The sequence below is a fragment of the Ciconia boyciana genome, chromosome 2 (genome assembly GCF_034638445.1).
Source record: "Ciconia boyciana chromosome 2, ASM3463844v1, whole genome shotgun sequence".
In the NCBI taxonomy this organism is placed as follows: Eukaryota; Metazoa; Chordata; class Aves; order Ciconiiformes; family Ciconiidae; genus Ciconia; species Ciconia boyciana.
Window position 1 is genome coordinate 156,632,383 of NC_132935.1, and position 19,062 is coordinate 156,651,444.

The following is a 19,062-nucleotide window of genomic DNA, read 5'->3' on the forward strand; positions in this document are numbered from 1 at the left end:
TGTCTGGTGCCCTTTAAATACTGATAGGTATGAAGGGCACGAATGCTGTTTACAGCTGTATATGTGTACTCTTGTGTTCACAATAAAAGCGTATTTACGGGACCTGTGGCCAGTCTTCTGACTGCATCCACAGGGCACAAGCAACTTCACAAAAGGAGCAGATTTTAGCAGAAACTTGGCTGCCTTATATGCCAGGCTTTGCTGAATCATTTGGACTAAATAATTTTCTGGTTTTAATGCAAAATATATCTTGGCCGATGGTTTTTTGATTTGTTTAAAAAATTTATGTCTACTGTCAAAACAGTATTCATGATTATTTTTTACCTACTTGCTGTTGTTGGAAAATATATACTTAAGAAGCGTGAACTGAAATCCTTTTCCATCCCAAAATAGAGGAGAGTGAGGGTTCTTCCTATAATGGGCTTTTCATCAGGAGAAATGGTGATTTTTGTGCTTAGGGTGCTGGAGCAGAGTTCCACTTGGTGTCACTTGGAAGGAAGTTTTCATAGTGAATACGCTACAAAATATGATGCTATCGTCTTGCGTTAGTGTGCCAGGGTGGCTAGAAATAAATCTCACTGTACCTGCTCTTGTCTCTCAATTTCCATTGTAAACACAGCTTCCTTTGTGTCCATGTAGGCCCTCATGAAATAGCTCCTTCATGTCATCGGAGGCTTTTGGTACAATTGTAATGCAAGCAATAATAGCTCCTTGTATTGGTTCTCGTAAATGTAGGGTTATGTATTCTGCCGTTCTGGAGAAAAGAGGTTTTGAAATGTCTTGTTTTCTTCTCTTAGACCCTCTCTCCTAGCCTTGAAAAATAATTTCCTCAGACAAATACAGAGAACATTTACAATTATAAAGTAAAAATAGCCACTCTAATCTGGGGCTACCTGATGTTGCTTATTTTGGGGGAAAAAAAAAAGATCATAGAAGGAGAAGAGAGTGAGAGAAAAAAGGAGGCTTTAAAGGTATTTCTCCGTATGTTTTTCTCCTATCCATCCACGTCCTTTATTCTTATTCGTAAGCTTTCATCGAAGTGCTGGAAATAAGACTAATTGTGATGGACATTAAAATACACAAGGACGGTAAAGTGTGAATACACAACTCTCCTAATCTTGTTCTGAACTGGTAAACAAAAATAACACTGAATTTCACCATTGACAATAAAGTTGAAGTAGTGTCCTATGGTATATAAATGCTAATTGGCAGTAACGTGCAAACAATGGAAGTGCACAATCATACCAATAGTTTTATACCTAGCCAGATTATTTCCCTGCAAACACCTACATTTAATTATCCTGTCATCTATCTTCCCCTCCTCCATAGGCTCGATAATTCATCCGTACTACGTGCATACTACAGCTCTTCTCTTCTTACATCGCTCACTCAAAAACCCTGCCCTCTTCCTCCTTCCAGACACACACAAAATCTTCCATTGCTCAACCAATGGATTGAAATATTAAATTATAATCTTTATCATCCATATTGATTGAAGGATATCCTGTTATTAGGGCCTGCTGGAGTTTGGTTGTCACAAACCCATCCATTGCTGCTCTGAGAGTGCAGTAAATTTTGCAGGCCATCCCATTTCTCTGCCACACAAAGCAAAGGCACCAGCAAGGTCTTTGGGGACAGGTGGGAAACAATAACAACAAGAGCTTAAGATGGCTAAAGGGTCCCTTAAGGCAAAAGGGAAAATAATTTGATAAATTTCAAATCCATATTGTAAATCTCACCTATTGATTGCACAAAATTGGTTGGGGTGAAAGATAAATCATAGAATATTCCTTTACCTAATAATAGTATAGTATAAAACTACATGGTTTTGCTTTTTGATTGGGGACAGGAGTAGGCATTAGCAACCTCAGCAAGAAAGCACATGTCCTCAGTGCTTGGTTAATGGATTATCTCTCTATGAGAAGAGAGAAGATTTTCTCAACAAAAAAGCCTTAAGTATGTGTACGACATCCAGTGTCTTGAGGGTTGGTTCTGAAGATCTGACAGCCATCAGCAGTCAGGCACAGGCAGAGTACACTTCAGCTCACTGCATCTCAGTATCCAGACACAACAGTCGTTGCTGGTGCTGAAGCCAAGGGCTGCCCTGATCCTACATCTATCATCTGAAGCGTTCCCCTTACCAAATGTAGCTTTTGGATTAGGTCCCAAAAGCCTACGCTCTTTTCACTTTGATCAGAGAAACTGTTTGAGAAAGTCTGGAGTGAATAACAGCTTTTATCCTGACCACAACCCAACAGTCTCACACGCGCTGAGATAGTGTTGTACAGAGATACCACATTTCTCAGTGAGCAACATCTTAGCAAAAAGTGTCAAAGTATTCACTTAGGAAAATCTTTTGGCTAAAGCGTTCATAAATAGCTTCATTCTTTTGGTTCATGACATCCCTACAATCCCTTAATGAAATTGCAATTCAAGGAGGCTAATTTGTGCTCTAATTATATATTAGTCTGGGTTGAAAGGTTTCTGGACAGAAAAAGGTTTTCTTCAGGCAATCTTTTATTCCACTTATTGTATTTACTTAACAAAGAGCAGTCAGCTTTTACTGTGCTTTTTCATAATAGAGTTGAGCTGTAGTGTTACCTAGCTAAGGGCAAACATCTGCAGTAATTTTTGATGGATTCTGATAACAGTCTTTAACAAGAGCAAGGATTATTTGCAAATGTAGGAAGAACCAGGCCAAAAAGCTAACAGATGTGCTGCTGAAAAAGTTTAAGAGCTCTTCAGCTGGAATGCCTTCCAGACCAGTGGTAGATTAGCAGCCAGGTACTTTAAGGAAATTCAGAGAAATACTTTCTCACCAATAAAGAAAGTCTTTATGGAAATCATTTTTCCTGTGTCACTTGAAAGGAGACATTCTTGGTTTGGTTTTTGATGCTTCTACCACAAGATGAAAGCCCAGCATTGTTAACAATGTGCAGGATTCAGAGCATTTCCACCTAACTGAGGCTTTCTAAGCAGAGAAGTACTTTAGGAAAGCAACTAAGTCCTTCAAAGCTATGAATCACCTTCGTTTCTTCTGCTCCCTAAGGTAGACACCCTGTTGATGTAGGTCCTCAGCAAAGTACCCAGAGTTTCTCAGGAGGAATTCAGCCTAAACAAACTGAACAACAAACTAAATAAACTAGTTAACAAACTAAATAAAACACGTAACTTCACTGTATCCCTGTTTCTAGTGTTTAATAGCAACTTTTCCCTATAGATAAATCCTGAGCCAGATTTTGAGCTAGTGTAAATCAGTATCAGTTCTCATTTTGCTGAATCTGTCCTGGCATCTAATGCTAATGCAGAGGCTGATCGTGGCACTGGAAGTAAATTTCTGTGCCATCTACTATCTGCAGGATAAACAGAAACTGCACGTAGAAGGAGCTACACTTAATATGAATGTGAATAAGATGGATTGCAAATGGGATTCTTATTCTTTGGATAATAGCTTCCTGTGTGCACCATAAAGGTTTTCCAAAAATCCAATCAATGATTTCTAGAAGAATTAGAAGCAGTTGTAGTCTCTTGTGCCATCAGCACTTGAGCTTTCTCTGAGACTTCTGGTTCAGCCTCTGTCAGGGAGAGGAAACAAGAGGAGGTGGGCTGGTGGTCTCATCCATTAGAGCGGTCCCTCATGTCCTCCTCCCAGGGCTGACCGCCTCCAGCTCTCACCCTCCTCCCCCATTCCCAGCTGGACCAGCTCAAGTATCCCGCATTCCCAGCCCTGCAGTGCTCGGGCACCAGTCCTGGGAAGCATGGCCAAGGAGCACTACACAGGGGCAGGAACCAGGAGGGACGTGCGTTTGGTATTTGCACGGGCCAGCTGTAATAAACGTATTGCAGTTCTGTGAATTTTGGTTGGGGCTGTAGAGTCAGGCAAAAACAAAAAAGAAACAGACTTGACAAGATGTTTTCACCTGAGAAAAAGTGTGGAGTGGATCAGAATGCACTGACAAAATACTGATTTTATATGTCTCTTTTCTTCTGTTTTCTTCTAGAAAAAGTAAGCATACTGTCAACCTTCATAGCGCCCTTCAAATATCTGAGTCCTGGCACAACCACCATGGAGGATGAAGACAATTTAAGTAAGCAGTCTCTTTTCTTTATAGACAGATGAATAATAAAGTTTAAAGATAAAAGCTCTACGGTATAGGGGCAATTGTGGAAAGGAGGTGGATTTGAAAATACTGACAGGCGATAAGGCCAGTCCTCATGTAAAATGCAAAATTCCCTGATGCTGAGTGCAAACACGTTCTCCAATCTCCAGTGAAGGAAGGGTTAATCTCGGCTCACCTGCCCACTTTTCCCTGTGCAGACCCTGGCATGGTGGGGCTGTAAGTGGTGTGTCACAAATACAAAGGAAAAAATTCTTACAAAAAGGAGATGTTTACACTCAGGTTTACAGGACTGTGGAGCTCCTTTTCCTTTCCTATTTATGTTACATTATTTTGCTCACTTGCTTTTCTCACAGTCCCTAAAAATCAGAACATTTTGGTGCTGTGTCTTCCCCCCATTTATATTTCCTTGATTACAAATGGACTTTTGCAAAAGTAAAGAATGCAGGAACAAGCCCTCTACTTGAAAAACTGTTTTCTCTTCTACTTCTGTGACATGACCTGGAGAACAAAAATAAAAGAAAAAAAAGAAACAAAGAAAGAAACCAAATCCAATTGAGAAGAGATGATTAACCAGGCTTAAATAAACTAGATGTAACCCAAAAATTAGCCACCGGATTCTCTTGGGCCCTTACACCTGAACAAAGTCACTGATACCCCCTGAACCCGTGACTGCAGAGCTGGAGGAAAATGCTGCTGGGTTTGAAGGAGTTGTGAAGTCTTCAAAACACCAAGAAGTCCGGGATTGTGCAGTTAGAACTGAATAACCCTCAGTAAACCCTCCCATTTATCACCTAGAAGCAATTATTGTGTGTTATCCAGCCCTGCTTATTGTAACACATCTTGAATCATTAAAAAAAGGGAGGGAAGCTTTCTGAACCAAATGAGCAACTCTCTGAGTTTTAGTATCACCTACCAGATGGGTTTCTTTTCCAGCCAGACCACACTGACATGTTGCCCTATTAGAGCCAGTGGGTGGGAGGAATGGGCCTTTTTTCCCCGTTGTTGCTAATCTGCCTTGGTTTGATCATGGTGCGGCACCAAGGGGAATAGCTGGTGAAGGAGTGAAGGAGCACAGCCCTCTGTTTTGGTGACAGAATGGTCAATGGTGAATCACACCATTCTGCTGCACAGGAACCAGGAGGTTTTTACATATCTTAGCAAAGGCAAAAAAGATCCTGAAAATCCTTCAAAATTGGTCTCAGGGAGGCTACATTTTCAGGAGGAGATATGAGAAATGCACACAGGAAACATATTATGCACATGATGAGCTTGTGCAGGCACCTCCTGTGTAATGTTTCCCAAATGTGCTACTTAGTTATTTTTAGGTAATGTAGGAAGTTTGTACAAGCCAAACACTGTAAAACCATTTTCTTATTACTGCTGTAATGCCAAGACTGCTTCGTGCTGGCACTGGCTTTAAAATAGCTCACATGGACAGGGTAAGCTGTGTTTTCTGAAAGAAAAATAGCAAATTTCACTGTTTTCAGGGACATCCTGCCTAGTCCTCTCTTGGGTCAAACATACACTCCAGTGGTAAAGCAGCAATTTGTTTCTTAGCACATGCAACACATTTTTAGGTGTTACTATCAGAATCTTTAAAAAAAAAAGATGAATTAATTTAAAATCAGCCATATTTCAGTGTTCACTTCTAGTATAGTGGTATAAATCCCACTAATTTTTATAACACACATGTACCTGTGTAGTAACTTGGCATTTTAAAGAGCTTCAGTGGCCAAAACAGCTTTGAGTACATGCCTTCCTGAATCAGGACCAGACTATAGCTTAGCTTTAGGTGTGGGAGAAATCCAAATTATGGCAATAGACACAGTTTTCAAAACAAAAACAGGGGGGTTGATTCTGTGGGGGATTGCCTGGGGCTCTGACTGCTGGAAGGGGATATTCACTGTCCTCTTAGAGGCAGGGTCCCTGCTGTATCTCACACTGTGCAATCAAAAGCTCTGGTGCCTCATGCTGCCTGAGGCGGACTTTGACCAACGTGCTCATAACTGAACATGCCTCTATACACTGAATCCGGGGCTGGGATTCATCCTACAAGACTGTTGCATTGGCTGAAATGCATATGTTGGGGACCATCCCCATCAGCTTCCTCTGTAATTCAGTAATTTGTCTCTGAATAAGCGAAACCTTCTTTTGTGCTAACAATTTAACAGCAGCCTAGGAGAATGCTGGCAAGGTAGAGAAGTGGTTTGCTTATCCCTGTAGTTTTCTGCTCACTGAGCATCCTATGGGAGTGCCCCTTCCCGGACTGTGCTGTATCGATAGGCAGAGTCCCACTAGCTGAAATGGATTCAAACCCTGTTTCACATTCCTTTAGGCCTTCTTTACAAAGGGAACCGTGCCAGGTTAACTACACATGCATTTTCAACTGGTGATTATTAACATATAGACACTACTATTGTGGTTTATGACCCATGAACTAATACTAGAAAGATGTATCGAAGGCACTAGGCACCTTTGGAATGGCATTTTGGGTAAACTGATGAAGACCTTATCCTGAACATGTGAGAAAAGGACCACTCTATTAATTCCCAGAAGTCGAAGTTAGCTAAGAATGTAAGAAATGTCACACAGGATTAGAAATAGGAAGTTTAACTCTGTACACGGTCTTCAACATTTGCTGTTAGTGATGCATTGAGAAAAAGGACATTTAAATGGTTATCTTCCCCTCGGTATATCTTCCAGCAAGAAATCTACTCACCTAGATTTTGCACGTGAATCATCATATTTCTTAGATATCAACAGACCTGTCTAGTCCTCTCCGGAGCCCACTGATACTTCTGATCTCAACAGAGCCAGGAACAGGGAGTTCAGTGATTTAGTGTGTTGTCAAAAAGTGCACCCTTTTATTGTTTCAAGCCTGCTGTCTCTAGTGCTTGGATTGCATGAAACAGTGAATAATCATTCCCTGTTCATTGCCTGCCTGCCTTTCATGATGTTACAGACCTCTGCCTGTCCCTGATCTTTAATCGTTCCATCCACACTATGTCACGGTATCAAGGCAGACTATCACCAGACACAGGTACTTGCAAATCTGGGGTGTACCTCCGGCAGGAGCATATGATTCCTGGGGATCTCATTGTGCAGTACTGCCGTATGCACAGACTCAGTGCAGCACCCTTCTGGAGGTGTATACCTCTCCCCAGTGCCTGCAGAGGGAGCTGATGGTGATGGTCCCAAACATGGATTTCAGCCAATGCAACAGTCTTGTAGGATGAATCCCAGCCCCGGATTCAGTGTATAGAGGCATGTTCAGTTATGAGCATGTTGGTCAAAGTCCGCCTCAGGCAGCATGAGGCACCAGAGCTTTTGATTGCACAGTGTGAGATACAGCAGGGACCCTGCCTCTAAGAGGACAGTGAATATCCCCTTCCAGCAGTCAGAGCCCCAGGCAATCCCCCACAGAATCAACCTCCCGTTTTTGTTTTGAAAACTTTGTCTATGGCCATCGTTTGGATTTCTCCCACACCTAAAGCTAAGCTATAGTCTGGTCTTGATTCACTAAGTCGTGTACTTAGAGCCGTTTCTGCCATGGGCTGCCCACGGTTTTTGTTGCATACATTTATTTGCTAACTTGGACAGAGAGCATCAGAGTCTGAGTATCATCTAAGTCAGGTCATTAGGTCATTTGAATAATTTCCCTAATTGGTAAGAGCTGTACTAGATGTGCATGGATCTCACAGTTATTTCAGATAATACGGTGGGCAAAGTATAGTATCTTCGTTCTGGAACAGCTAGAGGCAATGGCAATCACCTTTCACAAATTTGCCATCTTCACTTTAAGCAAAGTCCTGTACTTTTTTGCACTGTTAATGCTTCCTTTCACAGTGTGGTGTTACACACCAAGAAAGTCTAACAATACTGTTTTAAACAGCCTGAACCCTGTGAGCTGGTGGGGAGGATTCAGCAGCAACAGAGAGATCATGGTCGGTTTCCCTTAAGTAGACTTCTTTCATGAAGGTTTAAAAATACATATCTGTGTGTTTTCATGGAAGAGAGGAAGGAGTGATTTCTGTGGTTAGCTACAAGTTCATTATTCTAAAGTCAAGAATACAAACCTAAAAATCCCAGCAGAAGAGTTCCCAATCCTCCACTGTCGATTCAATAAGTGTATGAAAACGCCATCTTCTTTGCAAGAGGAGACTGCCCTACATTGCCTTTGATGTAGTAGCTGACCTTGGACAAAGGTACCATGGCTCTGGCTGCTGGGTTCATACTTATTGCTTCTGATTTAAATTTTTTCACTTTCAAGTATGCCAGAAATTATGGAGGTCAATCCTTCTAACCTCTGCAGTCAATGTGATGTAGATGGACAGCAAAAATGTACTGTACATAAGCAGGTCAAACAGGGTTTAGATATTAAAATGCAGAAAAATAAAAATTAAGTCCTACCTGTATTGTTGAAAATGCATTGGTAGCAATCTGGTGTTTACGAAACATTTCTAAAGACAGTAACTCCCTGTGTCAGAGCTATCAGTTGAATCAGAAGTTTGCTATACTACAGAGATTGCAAATTCTTTCTTTCAATATCATAGCTTTTCAATAATGTACTCCCCCTTGTAATTCAATAGTAAAGATGCCAGCCAAAATGAAGATGCCACCTACCACCTCTCCTTTCCCATCCTCCCTGGAAGTTGGCTTGGCAGCAGAATAACCTTCAACAGGAACAATATTATCTCTTCAAATGTAGCGTGGAGTATCGGATGGCTAGTTCTGCAGAGCCCTTATGACCCAGAGACATAGGCAGTGTCATTATTAGTGATGCATTATAGTTCTGAAAAGCTCTTGATGATGCAGACTCTCTAGGTTAACTCTACTGTGCATAATGACCAAAAGGAGAAAAACATGAAAGAGCAGACAGACGACTGAGGAATAATGCATAAATAAATATATTTCACTAACTGCTTTCCTCTCTCCCATTCAATTACTGAAGCAAATACAAGATTGCAATGTCTCCTCTTGCTTGTGAAACTGCAAAAACCAATGAATAAAGTTACCTGAGGAGATATTATAGTGCAGAAGTGTGGGACTTTTTTTAGAAATACACAATAACTTAGAAACTATTGCCAAAATATTATAATATTTTTCTTTCTCCTTTTTTTAACTCTCCCCCCTTACAATTTCATTATTCTCCAACCTTTCATCATAAAAGAACCATATTTTATTATCTTTTTTTCCTAAATGTAGAGAATGTGTTTTGGGAACCCAAGAGCAAAAACATTATGAGAGATAACAGGACTGAAAATGATCCACAGTTTTGCATTTTCCCTGTGTGCATCCTTTGACTTACCCCTTTCCTTTTAGTGCTCTTCATTTCTAAAATTGCTTGTGATTGTTCTATTACAGCTGCTTACAGTATTTATCTTACGTAGTTTGGTGTCATTTGCCTGCTTTGTCTGATTTTCACAATATAAGTACATGTGCCACCATTAGAGAGGTAATCTTATGTCTGCTACACAGAGGTCTCATAAAAGACACATTTCAAAGACCTCCTATTTCAAAGATACTTGAAAGTATAAAGTAATTTCACATTGCCCAGCAGCTGCCAAGTATCACACAAGTCCATCAGGCTCACAGATTTTCTGAGGCGCTCCCTGAATTTAGGCTGCCTCTGATTTACATGCCATGATGACTTTTGGCCTGCTGCAGCTCTCACTGAGGTCTGTGAAGAACTGAGCTATTTCCTCGTGTTTCAGGATCAGGTCCTCTAGAAATCTGGTTGACTGTAAGGATACTTGCATGGATTTCCTTCACTGCGACTAGGCCAAAACATACCATAAATAGACGCACGTCACCGTCGTGCACGCTCGACATTGTCCATGTAGCCTTTGTGCCTGATGTCTGGAAGTTTTACACTTGCATCTCTGCATTTTTTTCACTACAACAGTGCAAACTCCCTGTTGGCCAAAACCTGGACTAGACAATTTCATAGACAGAATTTAAGACAAACTAGTAATGTTTATTTTATGTTGTCATGTTTTTAGTTAACCACTGTTTTAGTGAGGGTGATTAAGGTAAGATGTTAAGGTCACACATTCATGTTCACAAATCTATGGTTCTCTGACTATGAAAGAAAAAACAGCTGGAATAAGACAATATGAATTATAAATACAAATAACCCCTTGAGTTTTCCTATTCAGTGGTGCATAATCAATACAAATTCTTTTCAAACCTGAATATTGTGTGAAGCAAGATCTATCTTCCTTTTCATGCTTCCTGACTACAACATCATTATGTACCATAATTGGCTCTGTAAAAAGCTATTAGGTAAGATGAGAGAGGAGGTGTGAAATACAGAACCAAACCTGCTTCCTTCTAAAAAGTATTTCCGAGTCAAAATATTTCACCTTTACTTAAACAAATGCACACAACCAAAGAGGTGTATTCTGAGCGGGATGGAAACAAGAGAAAGGGTCATGGTGGAAAATGGCTGGCCAAAGCCACTGCCAGGCTAAAGAGAGGAAAGTTAAAGTTGGCATCTCCTTCCCCCTCAGATCAGAGTTTCCATAAATAGAGTTGTGAACTCAATGAGAAAAGACCACATTATCCTGTATCTTAGTTAACATGACCTTTTAAATGTCTTATTTCCAGAGAGGCTGGTTTAAAGATGTCGTATTTTATACAGCTGAATGCCATGTGATGAAACTTTTCTTTTTCTATTGTGTATTTCTTTTTCTTTCCTTCCTCACCTGTCTTCATTCTTTCCCCTTAGCTTCAGACAGTAAAAATTAACTAGTAACTAAGACCTTAATTTGTCAGGTCACGTTCTGCCTCAGCAAAGCACTGCAGCACATAGGTCTGCAAGTAACTTTGGTGAGACATAGACACAGGCTGGAGGCTCAGTGTGTGCTGAAGGGTTTCCAGGAAAGGGAGCTTAAAGACCCAGTCCTGCAAATGGGCCCCCACACATGCAACTGAGCCATGATTTTTATTCATGTCTAAGCAATGAGCTGCTTTCTGCGGAACAACTTGCATGAGTGCAGACATTGCTCTGATGGGAAAAAGTCTTTTGATATTTAATACAAGTGCAACTCATCAGGATATAAAGGAGGTTTTTAATCATGATGGTCGGTTCCACATAATTCTCCGCAGGCTGCTGTGCATCTGTCAGCCCAGCCTAATATTGGGCTGCAGCAAAGACACACCGCTCCAGCAGAAGCTCCTTGAGGTGTAGCTGGCAGCTAACCCCTTACATCCTTGCAGCCAGTTTGTACATCAGGGCAGAGAGGAAACCAAATACGGCCATGGCCCCACAGAAAGTAGGAGGACCATTCTCTGTCTTCTAAGGACCACAGGGACCTCAGAAAAAAGAGGAGAGTCTATAACCTTTGGAAGAAGGGGCAGGCAAGTCAAGAGGACTGCAAAGGTGTAGCGAGGTTGTGCAGGGAGAAGATTAGAAGGGCCAAAGCCGAGCTAGAGCTCAATCTGGCTACTGCTGTAAAAGACAACAAAAAATACTTCTTCAAATACATTAGCAGTGAAAGGAGAGCTAAGGAGAATCTCCAGCTTCTATTAGATGGGGGAGGGAACACAGTGACCAAGGATGAGGAAAAGGCTGAGGTACTTAATGCCTTCTTTGCCTCAGTCTTTAATAGCAGGGCCAATTGTTCTCTGGGTACCCAGCCCCCTGAGTCAGAAGATAGGGACGGGGACCAGAATGGAGCCCCCATAATCCAGGGGGAAATGGTTAGTGACCTGCTACACCACTTAGACATTCACAAGTCTATGAGGCCTGAGGAGATCCACCCCAGAGTACTGAAGGAACTGGCAGAAGTGCTCACCAAGCCCCTTTCCATCATTTACCAGCAGTCCTGGCTAACTGGAGACTGGAGTTGACTGGAGATTACCAAATGTGACGCCCATCTTCAAGAAGGGCCGGAAGGAGGACCCAGGGAACTACAGGCCTGTCAGCCTGACCTCGGTACCGGGGAAGCTGATGGAGCAGATCATCCTGAGTGCCATCACACGGCATGTAGAGGATAACCAAGGGATCAAGTCCAGCCAGCATGGGTTTAGGAAAGGCAGGTCCTGCTTGACTAACCTGATCTCCTTCTACGACAAGGTGACCCACCTAGTGGATGAGGGAAAGGCTGTGGACGTTGTCTGTCTAGACTTCAGTAAAGCCTTTGACATGGTTTCCCACAGCATTCTCCTGGAGAAACTGGCTGCTCATGGCTTGGATGGGTGTACTCTTCGCTGGGTAAAGAACTGGCTGGATGGCCGGGCCCAAAGAGTGGTGGTGAATGGAGTTGACTCCAGTTGGCGGCCGGGCACAAGTGGTGTTCCCCAGGGCTCTGTGTTGGGGCCAGTCCTGTTTAATATCTTTATCAATGATCTGGATGAAGGGATCGAGTGCACCCTCAGTCAGTTTGCAGATGACACCAAGTTGTGCCGGAGTGTTGATCTGCTTGAGGGGAGGAAGGCTCTACAGAGGGACCTGGACAGGCTGGGTCGATGGGCCTCGGCCAATTGTATGAGGTTCAACAAGGCCAAGTGCAAGGTCCTGCCCTTGGGTCACAACAACCCCATGCAACGCTACAGGCTTGGGGAAGAGTGGCTGGAAAGCTGCCAGGCAGAAAAGGACCTGGGGGTGTTGGTTGACAGCCGCCTGAATATGAGCCAGCAGTGTGCCCAGGTGGCCAAGAAAGCCAATGGCATCCTGGCTTGTATCAGAAATAGCATGGCCAGAAGGACTAGGGAAGTGATCATGCCCCTGTACTCGGCACTGGTGAGGCCGCACCGCAAATACTGTGTTCAGTTTTGGGCCCCTCACTACAAGAGAGACATTGAGGTGCTGGAGTGTGTCCAGAGAAGGGCAACGAAGCTGGTGAAGGGTCTAGAGCAGAAGTCTGATGAGGAGTGGCTGAGGGAACTGGGGTTGTTTAGCCCAGAGAAAAGGAGGCTGAGGGGAGACCTTATTGCTCTCTACAACTACCTGAAAGGAGGTTGTAGAGAGGTGGGGGTTGGTCTCTTCTCCCAGGTAACAAGTGATAGGATGAGAGGAAATGGCCTCAAGTTGCGCCAGGGGAGGTTTAGACTGGATATTAGGAAATTTTACTTCACTGAAAGGGTTGTCAAGCATTGGAACAGGCTGCCCAGGGAAGTGGTTGAGTCGCCATCCCTGGAAGTATTTAAAAGACGTTTGGATGAGGTGCTTAGGGACATGGTATAGCGGTGGTCTTGGTAGTGTTAGGTTTATGGTTGGACTTGATGATCTTAAAGGTCTTTTCCAACCTATACAATTCTGTGATTCTGTGATTCTGTGATCTTCTCTGTGCTTGGGAACCACGCAGCCTGCACAGGTGGCATGCTCATATCTGACAATAACAAACATGGGAAACGTTCCATGCTCAATACTGGTTGGAATACAGCAGGCAACCAGAGAGTGCTCTGTTCAGAAAGGGATCAGGTGCATTGCTCCAGGGACAGGTTGCTTCACAGGTTGGTTACACTCATGTTTACTTCCTCAACTTGCCTCTGCCCCAAGGAATGCACAGGAGGACTGGAGGATGTATCAGAGATGCAATACATTTAAACAAACTCATTGGAAATGACAGAAATGTTATAGGATGCTTATTTAGACAGCAGCACATTTTCTGTCTCATTCAGGACATCAGTGAGATGAATCTGCATTCTCAGTCATGCATCTGCTGTAGCAAAGAGCGCTGCCTCGCAGCATGGGCATTGCACAAGTGTAGTTCAGAGCAATGTGTGATTCATTGGCTCAACAACGGAGTGTTTGTCCCTCCATAGCTCCCCACTGTCATTTCATTCCCTTCCTGGCACTCCTGGCAGTCACTCTCTCCCATTGCTTTTCTTTGACATAGATTATTCTTTACATCAGTAATTACTCCAATCATGATGCTCTGGCTTTTCCTAGTCTCATTTAGATTTATCTAGAATTTTTGCAATATTAGTTGTTGCTGATGCAGGAGCTAAGAATATCTGCAATTGAATTTGACAGAAAGACGCTCACTTATTAAACTGGCATCTGAGTCCAGACCAAATTATTGTTTCAAATGCTAGGAAGGTCTGTCAGATCATTTCTTAGGCTGGATTCATGATGTTAGCAACACGAGAGCCTATGGTGTGAGCAGAGCCGGTCAATGTATTCATTGCAAATAGATTATTCAATGCATTTGTCCATTTTTCTATTTTGTGAATAATTTGTGAATCATTTGTGATTTCTGGTAATGTGTTCATAAGCATTCACCCACATGGATTATAGAACAAATCTCAGCCTAAGGGAACTTTGCAAACTATTCACTTTTTACTAGTAATTATCCAGTGTGAATGCAGCAGTTCATTTAAGTCACGTGGCATCAGTTATGCTTCATCTTTGAATCGTGTAATCTTTTTTTAAAACAGGAGGCTAGTGACTAATACAAGTAGAACTTTAGGGACAAGTAAACATTCAGGACATGCAGAAAATCTGTGCTAGAAATAATAAACCAACCATTATACAGATATTTGAGGAAAAGCCCAAAAAAGGGCTGAGCAACGATATCTATCATTAACTTATTTTTCTTTTTGGGCTATTCTGCCAGCCCTAGGCATGTCAGCTACTATGATGACAACTGTAATGTGAGTTTTTTTCTTTCTTTACTGACAGGTACCAGCAGTGCAGAAGTAAAGGAAAATCGAAACATTGGCAACCTGGAGGATCATCCAATATCCTCTAATGAGAGGGCAAGAGGGGGAACACCTAGCAGTAAGAGAAAAAGACCCTTAGAGGAAGGCAATAATGGCCATTTCTGCAAACTCCAGCTCATCTGGAAGAAAGTCTCGTGGTCAGTGACGCCAAAGAACGCTCTGGTTCAGCTACATGAACTTAAACCAGGTTTACAATATAAAATGGTTTCCCAGACAGGTCCAGTGCATGCTCCAGTCTTTGCTGTTGCTGTGGAAGTAAATGGACTTACGTTTGAAGGCACAGGGCCCACAAAAAAGAAAGCCAAAATGCGTGCTGCAGAGCTAGCTCTGAAGTCGTTCGTTCAGTTCCCCAACGCCTGCCAAGCTCACTTTGCCATGGGGAACTGCATCAACCCATCCACAGACTTTACTTCTGATCAGGCAGACTTTCCAGATACTCTGTTCAAGGAGTTCGAACCATCTACACACAGCGAGGACTTTTCAGTCTATAACCCCGTTAATAATGAATTGCTTTCCACTGCTTATCGACATGGGCGCTTATTCTGCCATACACTGGACTTAATGGGCCACAGTAAGCAAAACAAGCACAAGATGGCATCCAAAGCGGAGAGCGAGAAGAACCCAGTGGTGCTGCTAAATGAGCTGCGGTCAGGCCTGCGGTATGTCTGCCTGTCGGAGACAGTGGAGAAGCAGCACATCAAGAGTTTTGTGATGGCGGTGCGAGTGGATGGGAGAACATTTGAAGGCTCAGGACGTAGCAAGAAGCTGGCCAAGGGTCAAGCAGCACAGGCGGCCCTGCAGGCCCTCTTTAATATTCGGCTGCCCAGCCACATTCCCAGCAGGAGTAAATGTCACCATTTGCCACAGGTGAGAGCTCCTGGGTAGCCACCACCACGTTGGAGGAACTCTTTCAATGAATGGGATCAGTATTGCTGTAGCTGTTTTGTTCTGCCAGATGGTTCCTCTGATGTTATAGCAAGTGCCATGCCACAAAATAGCTCTTTTCTCATAGAAAGAGCCAGATGCCACAGGCAAAAGTTTGAAAATCGTATCCTGAAATCATTGGGTACAATTTGCAGCCCTTTCCATAGGAGGCATAGATGAGAGGGCAAAATGTAGGGGGAAATACCAATGTTTCAATTTGCTGGAGAGAATGATACTATTGACACAGGCAGAAAAATCAGGTCATTCTGTGGTACTGCATCTTTCTTGACAGAAAGGAGTCCATAAACAAAGGGATGCCCCATATCCTCCTTTCAGAGTTAATTTTTGATGAGGACAGTGCCATTCAGAGGAGACAGCAATGACAAGGAATGTGCCTATATCAGAGCAAACTCTCCAGACAAGTTAAGGATTTTTGTTTATTATAGGCTACTTTTTGGGTTGTTGTTGTTGGTTTTTTTTTTTTCAAATATGCCTCCAACAGCACAAGGGATAGTGAAAGCTCTGAAGTTTTCTTGGAACAAATGTAGAGATTACTGCTGCATTCATACAGAAAATATAGATCTGAGGTACATACTTAGCACATCAAAATTTCATAGTTGGTCATATGCCAAAGGCTATCTTAGCATTACTCAGACTTGTGTCAATTTTCTAAGTTCAAAGGAAGCCAGGATTTGCAGACATTGGGAAGCATTACATGGGTTCAAGTAATTTCTTGATTTGTTTGCGCTATCATAAAAGGTTTGATCCACCAGCACCAGGAGGTGATCTACCACTACAAAGCTCCCTTTATGAAGGGAGCTGTTAATGTCCAGGATTTAATGCAAAGCACTGGGAGCACTAAGAGTCATTCTGCTGCTGGCTTGCTGTGACACCCTAGGCAAGTCATTTAAATCCAATACGCCTGTAATAAAAATGAGCATATTATATGAAAGAACACTTCAAGATCCTTAAGTAGTGTGTAAATGCAAATTATTAGTAGCAATTCTCATTAACTTTAGTAAAGATGTTCATTAGATGTTCAAGGAGTTTGATAGGAGATGAATCCTTTAGGTGACATGATTGCCTGCAGGACCCAGAAATTATATTTGGTGATTTCCTGTGTTTCCAAAAAGGAAGCATGAGAAATGTAAGAAGTTCTAAAATACATCATAATCCTCCACCTCTTCCTTTTAATTCAGGTTTGTAAACTCCATGAACCAGTGGGATAATAAAATAATTTAATAATAGCAGTGATCTTCACAGAGTGCTTTGCAGGCATTTTGGAAGCCTTGGCCAACCTGGCAGTTCCATCCTCCCAGTACTCCTCTGAAGTATGGATAGTTTTAAATGAGAAATCCATGCTGTTTCCTGCCCAAATTAATTCTGGTAAAAAGTAATTTGTTTTGGTGAACATGCCTATCCTTCCCCATGGAAACCAAGCACTTGGATATAAAGAGGAATCTCTAGTCCCATCCTGCTGGCTGCTTTGCTGCCCCCCATGAACTTTGGTGGGTGGGTCAGCAGGTAAATACCATGCATTCGTCGACGAATGGTTTGTCATGTTCTGAAACTGCACCACAACTATCATTGCCTCAGTTCCTGAGCTCCCTGAAATATTCCCTGGTTGCTTGGCTTCACAATCATCTTCCACCTGGCTATCACATCTTACATGGGTCCCCAGTTGTTCACTGGCGACACATTCTTCAGTGTATATTCCCTTTTTAATGGCTTTTTCTCCTTTCTGTAGACTTCTGCCCTCCTTGTCTTCTTCTCCTCACTGTTCTGGAAGTATAAATGTCAGTGAAAAGGTGTCACTGAACTTTCTCTGTCAGTATTTTTTGAGTGGTTATGTGTTGTCCAACTTAAAGATTACTCAGGCACTTTTAATGCCACCATTCAGCACATTAATTGAGAGATAAGCCTTAACACTGATTCCTGCTGACCTCCTTACTAGCTGCTCTCATCAACAGACATAGCAGCTGTGACACAAAACCCGAGTTTGTGTTACTCACTTAAGTCATAACCCAACTTCCACTGAAACCAACAGATGTATTTCCACTGACTTCAGCTGGGCTATAGCTTAAGCATTAAATCCAGAAGCATCTTTACTTGTTCTCACTGTGTTATGCAGTATCTCATGAAGTGGCTGTCTTTGCTTACTGCTTCAGTCAGCCCATCTGGCTGTTTGGTCAGTCAAAGCGGTGGTAACCGTATTGGGGAGTGTAGTTCTCACTGAGCTGTGGTCAGAGCCAGCTGCTCCAAAAGTTGTTTCAGCTCCTTCTTGTCTCCCTGATCTTCTGTGAACCACATTTTCAAGGACACATTTCAAGCCAAGTTTTCAAAGCTATTCCTACTTAGTAGGGTCAGCTTGGTTTGTGTCCAAAAGTGTTTAAAAGCAGGAGAGCACCCTGAAAGCCAAACAGTTTAGGGATAAAATTTGAAATATTAGGGGGGGGATGATTTCTTCACAGAATAAGGAGTAACTATTATCCTATCTAACCATTCACTCTTTTCATATGCTTCATCGTATTTGTTAGAGTGTCAGATAGCTAACTCATTGATAGTAGGGGCAGGCAAACAAGATCGGCTGTAACAGTTTCACTTATATTTTGAGTATTTTGTAGAATCCAAGAGTATGTTTATCTCTGTGGTTGCCCTTTACGAAGAGTATTCCAGCTTTGCACGTCTCTGTTCCTGTTCCCCCTGCTGTTATCAGTGGTGTTAAGAGGCCAGAATTTGACTTTTCCCGATTACAGCCTGACTGGAAACAGGAAAAGCCAAAAATCTTGTAATACTGGTAGTTGAGTTGTGCTGAACTTACAGATTTCACAGTGTCCAAGAAAGTGCCAAAAAAGTTCAGACATCCTTATGAGCTGGGCCTCCCGACCACTGACATTTCTGCCTTGCTCATCAGGGCTCCCAGGGGACCTGGCGTCCCTCAGCCTGGGCCTCGGGCATGCTCTCGGACTGACAGCCACTTTTCCTGCTGACCAAGGGAGATTCAATGTAAAATGTCAAAAGAGGCACTGTATCCTCCAGTCTGTCCTGAGAGGTGCTGCTACACAGGAGGCTTCCTGAACCGCCAGGAAATGCAGAGCATAGATGTAAAATCCTGCCACCTTGATCTCTTCTGATTCAGGCAAAACAAAGAAATGCAAGAATAGCAAAGCCAGAAATAGATTAATTCCCTGGGGCAGCTGCAGTCCAATTTGCTTCTTCAGCTGCCTCTCCTGCCCCTCACCTGCCAATGCTGAAAACCCACCATGAAATAGTGAGCGCTTTACAATACTGGTGCTTTCTTAAAAGAACATCACTGTGCCTCTGATTTTCTTCCCTGTGATTGTTC

At 42.6% G+C, this 19,062-nt stretch overlaps 1 protein-coding gene across 3 annotated transcripts in view; it reads left to right on the forward strand.

Moving 5' to 3' along the window:
* ADARB2 (adenosine deaminase RNA specific B2 (inactive)) overlaps positions 1–19,062 on the forward strand; it is a 324,992-nt gene that overhangs the window by 200,495 nt on the left and 105,435 nt on the right. For all 3 annotated transcript variants that reach the window (XM_072854663.1, XM_072854665.1, XM_072854666.1), the window contains exons 2-3: positions 4,002–4,088; positions 14,752–15,659. In XM_072854663.1, the coding sequence (XP_072710764.1) occupies positions 4,002–4,088; positions 14,752–15,659 (995 nt within the window). The remainder of the gene's footprint in view (positions 1–4,001; positions 4,089–14,751; positions 15,660–19,062) is intronic.